Here is a 14,268-nt window from a genome sequence, read left to right as displayed (position 1 = left end):
GTTTTTCTTTTTTATGATCTAATCAATGAAGCAGAGGCAAATGACAGATAGATAGTAAAAAAAGCATTGAGATATCTTTTGATTTTCACAGGATGACCGTGACACAAAATCTCTCTTTATCTGTAGATGATTATACTGCTATGAATATGATTGGGTTATTTAAAAAGGGTTTGCTTTAGATTTATAAGGGAATAGAAGGATCTCTTGATCTTCCTTGGTTAGCAAGAAAGAATCTACCACTCGAAAAGGATCGCTTCATTGCAACAGGGTTCGACAGTGCAAGACCCTCGTTTTATTGCTATTCTTACTGGCTTCTGTGGATTGTTTCGATGATCCAGCGATAACCGGTGCAAACTGGCACGCTTCGTCTTGATTCATAAGCAAAATATCAGCAACTGAAAGTTGGGTTTGATGTAAATGATCCATGGAAACTGATCTTCTCATATGCTGATGACCTTCGTCTCGAATCTCGATCACGGCGTTCCTTCCTTGAGCGTTGCCTACATCATTTGCGGCGGCTTCTACGTTTTCGTTCTGCAAAAGTTCGTTGCTGGAAGGGGGTTCTGTCACCGGTGAAGCGCTAACAAAGGTTATACTAGCACGGCACAGAGGGCAATTCGAATGAGAACTAAGCCATGCATCAATGCAATGGACATGGAAAGCATGGCTGCATTTAGGCAAGAGCCTTAAACTTTCGTCTTGTTGGAACTCGTTGAGGCAAACGGAGCAATCCGTTCCTTCGACCGAGTTATCGCCCTTTCTGTATTTGCAAACCGTAATGCAGTTGATGAGAGCCTCATCCAAACCGGTAGATGAAGCCTGCCATGGCTCATGAGTAGATGGGTTGTGATTGTCGTCCAACATTTCACCACCACTGCCATGAACCTCTCTCCTCCTCACATTTTTCCCACAATATTTATATATTATGGTATAGTAACTTAGTAGAATAAAAGCACAGGCTAAAATGCCAATGATTGTAATCATAAGAGGGGAGAAATTAGAGGCTGAATCATCATGAGGGAATCCCATAGGAGGTGGAGGAGAGAAGACGATATAACACCATTGTGGACAATACAAGCTACAAAAACCTTGAGAACAGTCTTTGGTGTTCATGTATGGCACCCAGGTTTTTTTTCTAGGGAAACAAACAGACCCCTTAACAACAAAGACAAAAGCTGGAAGATAGCCCTTTAGATCGATTAGAGAAACCACAGGAAAATAGGATGGTCTAATAAGGATGAAACTAATGCTTTTCCAATTGGACACTACATGTGCAAAAGAGTGCTAACACAGAACAGAGTGCATGGCAATGAAAGTCTCCTCCTTAAATGCATTTCTTCAAGACATAAAATAGAGTGCTAAAAGCAGCCAAAGGCCAAAGGGGCTGACATGGAAAGCAACATAAGGACAAGAAAGAAAAACATCAAGAGAGGAATACTAAGAGTGTTCTCTTTTGCTTCGTTATTTTTTATCCTCCCTTTTCTTTTTTCTTTAGCTATCTTGTGTGTGACTTTTCATTCCTTGTATTGCAATAACAATACTAACAAGTGTAGTGTTGGGTGTAGTGTAAGTTATTATATTAAGAGTCGAATTATATTTTGTCCTTCTACTAAAAAAATAATAAATTAGTTTTTATATGTTAAATTAAATAGTAAATATATTGTTTTGTTAAAATAATTATCCATTTCTATTATTAAAAACTGGTCCTTACATGTCGAGATGAAGTACATGTGGTATGCTATGTGTAATTGTTTGGCTATTCTGTCAACCACACCAGTTTTTAATAACAGAAATGAATGAAAATTTTAATTAAAATGACCAATTTACTCTTTGATTTAATATATAAAGACTAATTTGTTCATTTTTTTAATAAAAATGACAAAAAACAAACTGACTACTAGTACGCAGACTTCCATGATACTTTTATTGAATTCAAACACTAGAGATAACCTTATTCGAAAGTATATTTATGAACCTCAAAAATATTAAATTTCATCAATTATAAAAGAAAATACCTTAATCAATAGTATATTAATAACAGAATTTAAGATAAATTTATTATCCTTAGGATTGAAGCAAAGGACTTTAGAGATTTTCCCTACTAAGAACAAATAAAAGAAAGGCTTAAACACAAGCCAAGCACCTATAGAATGTTTAATCAAGTGACAATTATTTTCTAGGATAATGAAATGACTTACTTTATTGCAGGGCAAAGTTGTTGTCAAAACTTTAAAATATATGCAGTGGATCAATGGATTGGGCAGTTTTTAGTCAAATGAAGAAGCTTTATTTTGTCAAGTGCTATGACCAAGAAACCCTCTTTCTCTCTAACCAAACAGCATAGTTGTGTTGCCTTTTCTCTTCTTTTCATTTCTACTTTTTTTTTCAGTGCTCTCTATCTCTCTCCCCAGAATCAGTCCAATAGTCTAAACCCCTTAGTGACCTATTAACTTTAGTGATCTTTTTTTGCACATTCCAAAGACCCATTTAGATAAAGTATGAGACTGAGATCATGATATGTTTAATCGATTCTGGTAAACATGTGATCATAACAAGAATAATGCTAACTAATAACAAGGTAATAATTACCCAATAATAATATAGATATCTTTTTTATATTATGTTTTAAGCATTGGCACATTCCACCCAGTTATATTATTTGAATTTTAAGTAAATGAAGATTACGAATATATGAGAAATTTTTTACTTAATTTTATTAATTAGATCCATTTTGATACTTGAAAGCCTCAAAATTTATATCTGTAGATATAAATTGTCAAACTGAACATTAAGCCTATAACTTTTGGCTCCTCAGCAAGGTAACTAGGTTTGATTTTAGTACTTTTTTTATCCACTTCGATACTCGAACATGACAACTAAGTTCATTTTGATATCTGAATTTAGATTCTATCAGTGATGTGATCATATCATCAAAGTTTTATATTTTTCCAAGTTTAGAGACCAAAATAGACTTGATTGCCAAGTTCAAATACCAAAATAGACATAACTACCAAGTTCAGAACCAAAAGTTTACATTAATCCTTTTAATAATCACCACAGATATAACATAATTCCCATCCAAATGAATTGAATGCATGTAATATAGATAATAAGTTACACGAAAATTTATCAAGACACAAAACAAAAAGAAAATGTAAACATTTAAAGACCACCTGTATAAGCATGTGACAAAACTTTCTAGCTTAAAGTCTCATTTTTGTACACTAATCTCAGAATGATGGAAAGATGAGGTCCAAGTGAACTCAATGATGATCTAAGCCTCTTCATTTTGATCATCAGGCTCATCCTTTGCCTCTTTCTTTTCACCTCCAGATTCATCATCTTTCCTTTCACTGAATTTTAAACGTATTGGTCGGTCCATCAATTCCTGAAAATAAAAAAAGAAGAACGAGTTCATTCAAACCGTTTCGTTTTAACAATGATTACAGTCAAGCTGATGACGAAGTTACAAAAAATGGAGCAAGAATCGTAAAAAGGAGACAATTGAGTGAAGGGAACATCAAACTTATGTCCAAGGCAATTTCATCATACAAAAGGGTTCTACACAAATCACCATCATGAGCCTTAAAACCAGTTTATTTAGCCTGGTAATCATCATATTAGCCATGCATTATGGGCTTTATGATAGTGCTTTCCAAACACAATCATATATATATACGTGTGTATAAATTAAATTTGATTACCTTCCCATCTAGAGTAGAAACAGCAGCTTCAGCTTCCTCCATTGTGGCAAAGGAAACAAAGCCATACCCAGCAGACTGTCCCGACGGGTTAGAAAAAACAACCCTAACTGAAACCGGATTAAAGGCAGAGAAAAATTCTCTGAGGTGAGTAGACCTAGCTTTCCAAGCAAGGTTAGAGACATAAAGCTTATGGCGTGTCTCACGGGAAGGAACCATTGGCTCCAAAGAAGGCGGCGAAGGTTTCTTCAGTCTCCTTGAAAACTCTACCCTAATAATTCTCCCCGACACTTCCTGCACCATGAATCATTGCTTAAAATATGCATAATGAGATGATTAAATAATGTGTTCTTCCTTTTTGATATATCAATTTCAGCTCCATCATGAGCTCATATACAAGGAGGGTAAGTGATAACCCCTCAAACATTTCAAACCAACAATGAACAATCCAATGACACAGGCTCAAACTGAGTTCAAATGTAACTCTCTCAATTAAAAGAACGACAGAGGCTAGCTAATTCACAGGACATAATTGAATATCATTGAAACTGACAATCATTTAGTCCAATCTAACAATCAAATGTGCAAAAAAAAGATAGGAAACAAAATACCCTTTATTCAAGCAGACCAAGCAAAAGAGTAAATAAATTTAAAATGAAGAAAAAGAGAAACTTACATGAGAATCGAGTTTATCGATAGCAGCCTGAGCTGCTTCACCAGAAGCCATTGTCACAAATGCGAAGTTCCTACTTCTCCCATCTTTTTGCTTTATGATCTAAAATGGAATCCACATAACAAACCAAAAAAAAAAAACCCATAATGTAAATAATTTTAGTCTGCTTTGGCAAAAGGAGGAAACTTTAGCTTTATAGAGAAGGGCATATAACCTCAACATCTTTAACAGTCCCACATTGGCCAAAGAGGTCTTTGATATCAGCAACCGTATAAGACCAAGGCAAATTCAACACAAAAAGCTTCCTTTTCACATTTGATTTCTGGGTTTTATCTGTTTCAGCTTCTAAGCTCACCTCTTGCAGTGTAGAGCAGAGTTGAAAACTCAATTTCTTTTGGGTGCTGATTAATGGCGAGATGGAGATATTGTGGGAAAGTAAAGGAGTAGACTTGGGAATGTGGGAAGTTAGGGAAGAGAGTCTACTGGGTTTGGCATATAAGAGGAATTTAGAGGAAGAAGAAGAAGGGTAACATGAAAAGGAGAGTGCTGCTATTGCTTCAACAGTGGCCATTGTTTTTTGAGCTCTGGTTCACAGCGAAAGCAAAGATTTGAGGCTTCGTTTATGGTGGAAAATATCTCCACATACAATTGATGTGGACTGTGGATAAGATTCGGAGGAGCCAATGGAGATTTGGGCTTCCTTGTTTCATCATAAACTCAATGTAACAGCACTAGGCCCAAATCTCTAAAACTAGACTAACCCATTTTTGTTTACAATTTTCATCTAAATAAATCTCAAAGCCCAATCTCTACTGTTAAAACTTAGAATCTTATATCGGTGCAAATTGTAAAAAGAAAAAAAAAACAGTTGGGTAAAAGTACTGTAGAGTTCTTTGTACTAGGAGTTTGATTGCATTTTACCCCATCTACTTAAAATTTGGGTAAATTAGTCCCCATATGTTAGATCAAAGAGCAAATTAATCATTTCTATAAAACATTTCGTCCATTTGTACTATTAAAACTAGTATAGATCATAGAATAATCAAACAACCACCATGTATACCTCATGCTAATGTACAAGGACCAATTTTTAACTGTAGAAATGGATAAATTTTTTAACATAAGGACTAATTTGCTCTTTGATCTAAATTATAGGGACTAATTTGCCTATTTTTTGAGTAGAGGAAGTAAAATGTAATCCAACTCCTAATAAAATAACCTAATGGTACTTTTACCGTGTTAGATACGGTGGTCATGGTTTTTGAAACTAGATTGATAGTCAAATCTATTAGATTATCGATTTTCGATCCAATTGATATCAGATTTTAATTAAATATATTATTTAAAATTCATGAAAATTTTAAAAATATATATTAATAATTCAACCAATGGTTTAATCAAATTTATCTTATTTCAACTGATTCATATCAATTTATAAATCAATCAATTCTCCCAATACTTTAAACAAATATACTAATTGATTCGCAATTATCAACCAAATTAATCTAATTTCAATAAATATAGCAATGAATTACACCCTTTTGTACCCTTATGAAATCATGTAAAAGTGAAATCATTTGTATTAATTAAAATAAAGAAGAAATTGATTTCCAATCCTAGCCACACATTCAACGACAGGCTTTATTTAGAAACCAATTTTATCATCATAAAATAATCAGGGTTTGAAATGGACATGCACCCAAATTTCACACTCAAAAAAAAAAAAAGTTGGCTCACCTAAATCAAGGTGTTTAACATCAAAAATTAATATTAACATCATGAAAACATCATGATAGTATTATAATAGCTATATTATAATTTATAACACCCATAAATTTCTTACTTAACCATAATGAAGAAGTATTTCAATATTAATTTTATTATAAATTTTTATTATATTTGTCCGTTTTGTTATTTCAGCATACTCGAATTCACTTCTCCTTACATCGATAATAATATTAATATCAATCAAACTAAGATTCAATCAGTATAACAAAGAAATTGTTAACCATATACAATATTTTTAATTAATAACCTTTTTAAGATGATTTTTGTTGGTATTTGTACCTTTAATTAAAAACAGGACTATAATTTAATATCATGATAGTATTATAATAACAGTAGCTAATCTCTTGCAGGTTCGGGTAATTGATTAGATAATTCCAGAAACCCTAAAGTGCCAACACAAAAGCTAGAAAGCCTTGAAAATCCAAATAATGAAGAACAAAGGACGGTTCAGTGTTCCTGAAAATCATATACAATTCCAAAAGGGCCGGGTTCCATTTCTGCCATGTCGATCCGTTCTTATCCACTTAATCAACTTGCATAACATTATTTTAGTAGTCTTAGCTACAATCTAATATTTACCCTAATTCATGTCTCTGTCTTCAGCAACTGGGCTTTGGTAATGAATAATTTATACGACTTACGTCAGTATAAAACTATTCTTCCCATAATTCAACCCTAATATTTCATGTTATATATATTAATACAAAATAATAAAAATATTAAATTAATTTAAAATTTTACATATATAATTGACAAATACACAATATATGTATTTTAATTTATTTTTTCTCTACCGTAATTAAATATTTAATTGAAATAAGGGTTACTGGCTTTTACAAAGCAAATCAAGCCATTGATCATCACTGACTTCATCGCATACGATTACATGAGAAAATTAATTAGGTAATATTTTGGTGAATTCATACACGACGGAATTCAATTTAATGCACGAATCAATGTGAAGGAATACGATGCTAAATGGACCTACAATTTGGAAAATTAAAAAAAAATCATATATAGTGAGCGCATGATAAAAATGATAGATACATTTTTGCTAGCCAATAAGCATCAAATTAGATAAAGATATTATTGAACTCTAAATGACATCATGGCTTAGACAAATTTGAACAATAGTGGGTCCATTCCCATAATCACTTATAGAAACACCCAATTTCGTTATGTACTTTTTATTGCAATAAAAGGGCACTAATAGCATCACACATCATGCATTTCGTGTGTTAAAATAGAAAAGCTCGTCAGGTTACTTTATAGTCACTTTTGATCAATTTTTTGAGATATGGATAAATAATATAAAATAAAAGGAAAATAAATTTATAGTTTCAAATAATAATTCGACGATCAGCATAGTGGATCGGTACCCATTAATAAGTAGAAGAACATACATTAATAGATTCAAGTTAATCCGATTGTCTGTGTTGAAGATCGAAGAACGAATTTTGGTTTGCATTGTGGAAGAGAAGAAGGAAATCTTTCAATTAGTGTAAGCAATATAGACAAAAAAAAAGCCATACAACAACTATTTTAATAAATCTAAGTACTATTTTTTTAAAAATTTTAATTTCAATTTAATTTTTTTAACTCACTGCTCCCAAGAGTGCTTGTTGAGAAACCCTAGAGATAGCAGTAACTACTGTGGCTGGGGATGGAAGCAAGCGGTGGCGACAATAGAGAGGAAAGGGTTGAGATCGGCCTTTTTGCTGAAGAATTAGTTCAACTATCAGTCAAAGGATCGTTGGTGGTACCAAGTTCCAAACCTACGTAGATTTGTACGGTTTGGACGAGGAAATTATATAACCCAGATAGTTTTAGGGCTCAAACGAAAAGTTTATGAAAGACAAGAAAAAAGTTTGAAATCAGATTGGTGGGACAACTTATTTCTAATAATTTTTGAGATGGTAGAAAATCAGTGAAAATCCTCCTTATTCTGTGGCTTTAAAAGCAGAATCAAGATTAATTGGAAAAGAAAGTGTGAAATTTAATAGTTTAAAGAAACAGACGGGGGTTCAGAGTTCTTATATCGGAGAAGAGAGAATTTCACCCAATAGTATTAAATGTGCTGAGAAATGAAGCAATGAAGAGGGGTGCCCGCAGGAGATTTGAAATTAAAAGAAGGGGAGGTGATGCCAAAAGAACAGGAAGGTATTTTGGAGGTAGAGGAAGCTGAGAAGGTGAATTTAAAGGAAAGGAGGAAGATGCTAAAAGAATATGCAGGTATTTGGAGACAAGAGGAAGCTGAGAAAGTGAGTAATTGTAATAGAGAGAAGAGCCAAAATCCAAATCAAGAGAAACATGCAAAATGGATAAGCATTCAACATGGCACAACAACGACAAAAGTTGGAAATAATACGAGGAAGAGGAAGCCCATTGATGCAGATTTTACCAGCAATTATACAGGAAAAGGAGACCGAGATGGAATTAAAAGGGTGAAACAGGATACTTCAGACTACTACAAAGGCCCTGTGGAAATGGTGACAGACACTAATGAGCAAATTGAATTTCAAGATTTATTGATATCGGCGGCTGCTAATAGGCAAGCCGACCGGACACAATGAAAACCATCAGCTGAAATGTTCGTGGATTGGGGAGTCCACGAGATGGAAGAAGGCTGCGTTACTTCCTCAAGCAGCAAATCCCCAAATGGTCTTCTTAATGGAGACCAAAGTTGATAGACAAGAGGAAGGAAAAAATCAAACAGAGATGTTTTATGAATGGTATTGATATAGAAGCACAAGGTTCGAAAGTATGATTATGCTTAGCATGGAAAGGTGACACCAAAGTAAGTTTACGAAGTTTTTTCTAGGAATCACATTGATGTTTTGGTTGAAGATGAACAGGGTATCAAAGAGTGGAGATTTAAAGGTTTCTATGGCTCTCCATATGTCCACAATAAGAGTGATTCGTGGGATTTGCTGACAAATCTGGAGCAAGATAACAGCCACCCATGGTAGGTAAGTGGTGACTTCAATGAGATGATGTATTCTTTTGAGAAATGTGGGGGTACCCCAAGGGAAGAGAACAGAATGAAGGCATTTCGAGAGGTCTTAGAGAATTGCCATTTAGAAGATTTTGGTTTTTCGGGAGTATGGTTTACATGGGAAAGGGGAAATTTACCAGAGACAAAAATTAGAGAGACTTGATAAAGGGTGGTAAATGATAAATCGAGGCTCCGTTTCCCAGCAGGTAGAGTTAACCATCTACCCCACACAATGTCAAACCACTGCCCACTTCTAATTAACACAGATGGCGAAAGCATTCATAATGGCAATTCAAAATTTAAATTTGAAGCATGGTGGTTGATGGAGGATACTTGTGAAAAAATAATTAAAGAATCTTGGGAGTCAGGAACAGGCCCAGTAGCTGAGAAACTTGAAAAGTTGCAAGCAGATTTATTAGATTGGGCGAGAAGGATTAAGAAAGGTCGGGAGGGGCTAAAGAAAAAGTTAGCGAAGCAGCTGGAATTGTTAATGGAGAAAGAAATGAATGACAACACAACGGCAGACATTGTAGACACGAAGATCCACCTAAATATGGAAATTAATAAGGATGAAATATATTGGGAACAGAGAGCAAGGGCAAATTGGCTGAAAGTAGGTGATAAAAATACAATTTTTTTCCCAGGTTTGCTACTTCTAGAAGACGTATAAATTCAATATCAAAATTGGAGAAAACTGTGGGCGGAGAAGCAACTGAGGAGAGTGAGATTAATCATGTGGCCACATCCCATTTTCGGAAACTTTTCACGACAAAAGGAAGGGTGGATAGTTCATATCTCCTGTCGGGAATAAAGGAAAATATTTCATCTGATATCAATAGATAGCTAATGTTAACCTGTACAGCAGAAGAATTGTATGCGGCATTAAAGGAAATGGGACCAACAAAAGCTCCAGGATATGATGGTTTTCCAGCCATTTTCTTTCAGAATTTCTGGCATATCGTAGGTAAGGAAATAACCAATCTTTGCTTGGAAATTTTAAATAACGGTGCAAGTTTTGGTAATTTAAATCACACCGACATTGTGCTGATCCCAAAAGTGCCAAATCCCACTAGCATAGTTAATTTCAGACCTATCAGTTTATGTTCAGTAATCACAAAATGGTGGCAAAAACAATTGCAACTCGACTTCAAGCAGTTAATGGAAGATGCATTGATGCTGCTCAAAGTGCGTTCGTCCCGGGAAGGCTAATAACAGACAATGTGATACTAGCTTATGAGATCTTACATACTTTTCGACAAAAGCACACAGGAAAAAAAAGATACATGGCAGTTACGCTTGACATGAGCAAAGCCTATGATAGGGTTGAGTGGGCATTCTTAAAGGAAGTGATGTTCCGAATGGGCTTCACTCCAGAGTGGGTTAAGCTGATTATGACGTGTTTGCACAACATCCTATGCAGTTAATATAAATGGTAGAAGTGGAAGAGTTTTTTCACCGTCTCGAGACTTACGTCAAGGAGATTCGCTGAGCCCATTTCTTTTTCTGATTTGTAGTGAGGGGTTATCATCTTTAATGAGATTGGCTTCAGAAAAGAGACTGATAAAGGGTTCAAAAGCAAGCCGAAGAGGACCAAAAATTTCACATCTACTCTTTGCAGTTGATTGTATGTTGTTTGGGGAAGCATCTGATAGGGGTGCCAGTATACTAAAGGAAATTTTGAAGGAATATGAAAAGTGTTCTGGACAGTGCGTTAATTTCAACAAGTATACCATATTTTTCAGCACCAATACGTCAGAAAAAAAATGAAGTTTCGGCAAAATTGGGGGTTAGAATCTCAACAAACTTAGAATGATATCTAGGGCTTCCAAACATGGTTGGTCGACCTAAGAAAGAATCCTTTCAGAATTTAAAAGAAAAGATTGCTACCAGGATTGATGGGTGGAGTACTAGAATGTTATCTCAATGAGGTAATGAAGTCTTTATTAAATCGGTGTTACAGGCCATTCCAACGTACGCTATGTCATGCTTCTTATTACGAAAGACTCTTAGTGGAGAAATTGAAAATATTTTTGCTAAATTTTGGTGGCAAAAAACGCATGGTAGGAGAGGTATTCATTGGTGTCAGTGGAAGTACTTATGTCGTCCTAAAGAAGAGGGTGGATTGGGCATTAGAAATATGGCTCAATTTAATATTTCACTTTTAGCTAAGCAAGGATGGCGTATTATAAACAACCCAAATTCTTTAGTTGCGCTAGTATTAAAAGCGAAATATTTTCCAAGTGTTGATTTTTTAAACTCACAGTTGGGGAATAATATATCGTATACATGGAAAAGTATTTGGGCTGTTAAGGGCATCCTAGCAGAGGGCTTATGTTGGAAGGTGGGGCGAGGTACAAAAATTTCAATCAGTCGTGATTATTGGATTCCAGTTTTACCGCGTGATAGATTACCAGTTTTAAGTTCAAATTTGAATGATAGTAAAGTTGCAGAGCTAATTGATTCAAGTAGCAGCACATGGAAACAAGAGTTGGTAGAGCATACCTTTCCGAAGGATGTAGCAGAGAAGATCCTCAGTATCCCACTAGCTGAAACACCGCACGAAGGTTTCCAAGTTTGGAGCGTTGAAGCGACGGGTGAGTTCACAACACGGAGCGCCTATAAACTATTACAAAGCATTGAAAATAACCCTGAAGCTTATGCTTTACAAAATGACTACAAGGACTTCTACAGAAAACTATGGCTACTTGATCTTCCTTCAAAAATTAAAATTACAGTTTGGAAGATATCTTGGAATTTTCTAACTACGTGAGCTAATATGCTACTTAGAAGACTGACGAACACGTCAGTATGTCCTCGCTGTAGTTCAGGAACTGAAACTATGGACCATCTCTTCCGGGAATGTCCTGCTACAACAGCAGTATGGAGAGAGTTATCTTTTCATAGGTTTTTGCAAGACAATCAAATGGGGTTTCTACAGTGGCTAACCTGGGTTTTCTCACAAAGCTCGACTCCTCAGCATCAAATCTTTTGTGTTGCAGTATGGGCCATCTGGGGAGACAGGAACAATAGATTGCATAAAAAAGATGGTAAATCTGGAAAAGAAGTAGGGAGATTTGTTCATAGCTATATTTCAGATCTTGATGCAGTTGGTAAAAATAGGTTGCAATCTTCCATACCTGTAAAAATATGGACAAAGCCAGTGGACAAGGTAGTCAAAATCAATTTCGATGCAGCGTACGACGGTAGACAAAGTAAAGCGGCTATTGGGGTTGTGGCCCGCGATAAGGAGGGTTCAGTTCTTCTATCATGTACGGAGGTTCATCAAGGAGTTCCCTCAGCCTTTGGGGCGGAAGCAATAGCGTGTCGGAAAGCCCTCCAGATCGGCGTTAACATGCAGTGGGAAAAAGTTATTATTGAAGGGAATTCTTTATCAATAATAAGAAAATGTAAAACAAAAAGCCCCGATAAATCATTGATTAGTGCGTATTTACATGATATTCATCAACTTCTGCTTAAATTCAAGGAGTGTAGGTTTGAGCATATCCCAAGATTAGCAAACAACCTTGCGCATATATTAGCAAATGAAGCGCTGAAGAGTAGTAGAGGAGCCTACCTGATCGGACGAGTCCCTGAAGCGGCAGAAATCCAAGCAGAAACTGAGAGGGCAAAAGAACCAGATTGAAGGAAGAAAGCGAGAAATGAAGGGATGAGAGTATAGAGAAGGGCAGACATCAAAGTTATTTCAGCAGCCCTAGAGTAATCTCAAGCGTCTTGGAAAAGTAAATAAAATTAAAGAGATAAGACGTTTGTAGTCTTTTAAGACTGATTGGGCATGTAGAATAGTAAACATTTATTAGAATCAGATTTTGTTGCCTTTTTCATTTCTTAGGAGATTTGGTTTTTCAATTCTTGTCTTTTAGTTTTCTTTTGCTGGGCTCAATTTTTTTAATTGGGCTCGTTGGTTGTTTTTTCTAGGATATTATGTGTAACATTTATTTATTTTAAAATAAAGCTCAATCTGAAACTTATTTCAAAAAAAAATCTAATTACTTAATTAAAATTTTTTGAATAATTTAATAATTATTTTGTAATTTTTTAAAATTGAATGACTAATTTATTAATTTATTAATAGTTTAATAATTTGAGTGTAATTTACCTACAAATAAAAGAGCTATGGAGATTTCATATCAAAACCAACATGGATCGAATCAAAACTCCAAAAAAGAAAGTTGGTCAAGTGATATTAACCCCATTCACCACTTGCTTTTAAGCTGTTCTTTTTCCTTCTCGTCAATGATGTGATTATCCTACAATGCCTCCACCCACAATCACTAATAAAATATATATTTATATTTATATATTAGAATATACCCCATTGTCTTCTTGATCAAGACAAGAAAATAGTACAGCGTCGAGGATGAATGCTACCTGGGGTTCAAATAAAATTGTTCATTACTTAGAGTTATTCATTCAGAATTTGAGAATATTTGAGAAAAAAATTAGGTTTAAAAAATGAAATTGAATAAAAAAATAGACCTATTTAAAATATAAATTGAGCTTGAACTTAAATATTCATGGTTGAGCCTGGCCTAATATATTTTTAAGTTTATAATATTTTATATTATGTTATCTTTATATATATTATGTAATTTATAACAGATTAAAAAATAAATAATATTAAATATATAATACTACTCTAATGTAAATATTAAAATAATATTAAGATAATTATATAAAAAATTCAATAAATAAAACTAATAAAATTATTAATACTAATAAAATAATTATTTTTTAAAAAATATAATATTAAATAACTTAAAATGAGTTTAAATTAATTCTTTTACAAAAATAAACGAATTTAAATAAAATTTTAAACTCATATTCAAATTAACTTTAAATAAATATAAAATATATTAATATAATACTTAAACTCTACTCTAACCACCTCTAAGTTAACATGAAACTAATGCTTTTTAAGTTACTTTGATTTATAGATGAATCTGGACTAGATATGTATTTATGCAATTTTCTTTTCTTTTTTTGAGAAATTATGCGATTTTCATTTCATTGTTAATTTTATTTCACATTTTTTATCATAAAGAAATACTAAACCAAACCGCCTTTCAGACACACATCCCTTAAGAAAGACG

General features: G+C 34.1%; 3 protein-coding genes and 1 long non-coding RNA gene across 4 annotated transcripts; 1 reads left to right on the top strand and 3 right to left on the bottom strand.

The window, feature by feature from the left end:
- Nucleotides 1-48: 48 nt before the first annotated feature.
- LOC107912176 (E3 ubiquitin-protein ligase Os04g0590900) lies at nucleotides 49-1,355 on the bottom strand. The gene has a single exon (XM_016840247.2). The coding sequence runs from the start codon at nucleotides 1,111-1,113 to the stop codon at nucleotides 256-258; it is 858 nt and encodes a 285-aa protein (XP_016695736.1). The 5' UTR covers nucleotides 1,114-1,355; the 3' UTR covers nucleotides 49-255.
- A 1,660-nt stretch (nucleotides 1,356-3,015) lies between these two features.
- On the bottom strand, nucleotides 3,016-5,059 carry LOC107912177 (33 kDa ribonucleoprotein, chloroplastic). Its single transcript, XM_016840248.2, has 4 exons — nucleotides 4,589-5,059; nucleotides 4,378-4,476; nucleotides 3,705-3,995; nucleotides 3,016-3,388 (listed from the first exon to the last, which is right to left on the bottom strand). Exons 1-4 carry the CDS (start codon nucleotides 4,943-4,945, stop codon nucleotides 3,275-3,277), a joined length of 861 nt encoding a protein of 286 aa, XP_016695737.1. The 5' UTR covers nucleotides 4,946-5,059; the 3' UTR covers nucleotides 3,016-3,274.
- A 2,167-nt stretch (nucleotides 5,060-7,226) lies between these two features.
- Nucleotides 7,227-12,925, bottom strand: LOC107912178 (uncharacterized). Its single transcript, XR_005920924.1, has 4 exons — nucleotides 12,732-12,925; nucleotides 12,295-12,491; nucleotides 12,104-12,166; nucleotides 7,227-12,021 (listed from the first exon to the last, which is right to left on the bottom strand). It is a non-coding gene; the product is annotated as an uncharacterized lncRNA (long non-coding RNA).
- Nucleotides 11,934-12,858, top strand: LOC121223613 (uncharacterized). The gene is made up of 2 exons (XM_041105476.1): nucleotides 11,934-12,509; nucleotides 12,732-12,858. Exons 1-2 carry the CDS (start codon nucleotides 11,934-11,936, stop codon nucleotides 12,798-12,800), a joined length of 645 nt encoding a protein of 214 aa, XP_040961410.1. The 3' UTR covers nucleotides 12,801-12,858.
- Nucleotides 12,926-14,268: the final 1,343 nt, after the last annotated feature.

The sequence above is a fragment of the Gossypium hirsutum genome, chromosome D11, assembly GCF_007990345.1.
Source record: "Gossypium hirsutum isolate 1008001.06 chromosome D11, Gossypium_hirsutum_v2.1, whole genome shotgun sequence".
Classification (NCBI taxonomy): Eukaryota; Viridiplantae; Streptophyta; class Magnoliopsida; order Malvales; family Malvaceae; genus Gossypium; species Gossypium hirsutum.
This window is presented reverse-complemented; position numbering and strand designations above follow the sequence as displayed.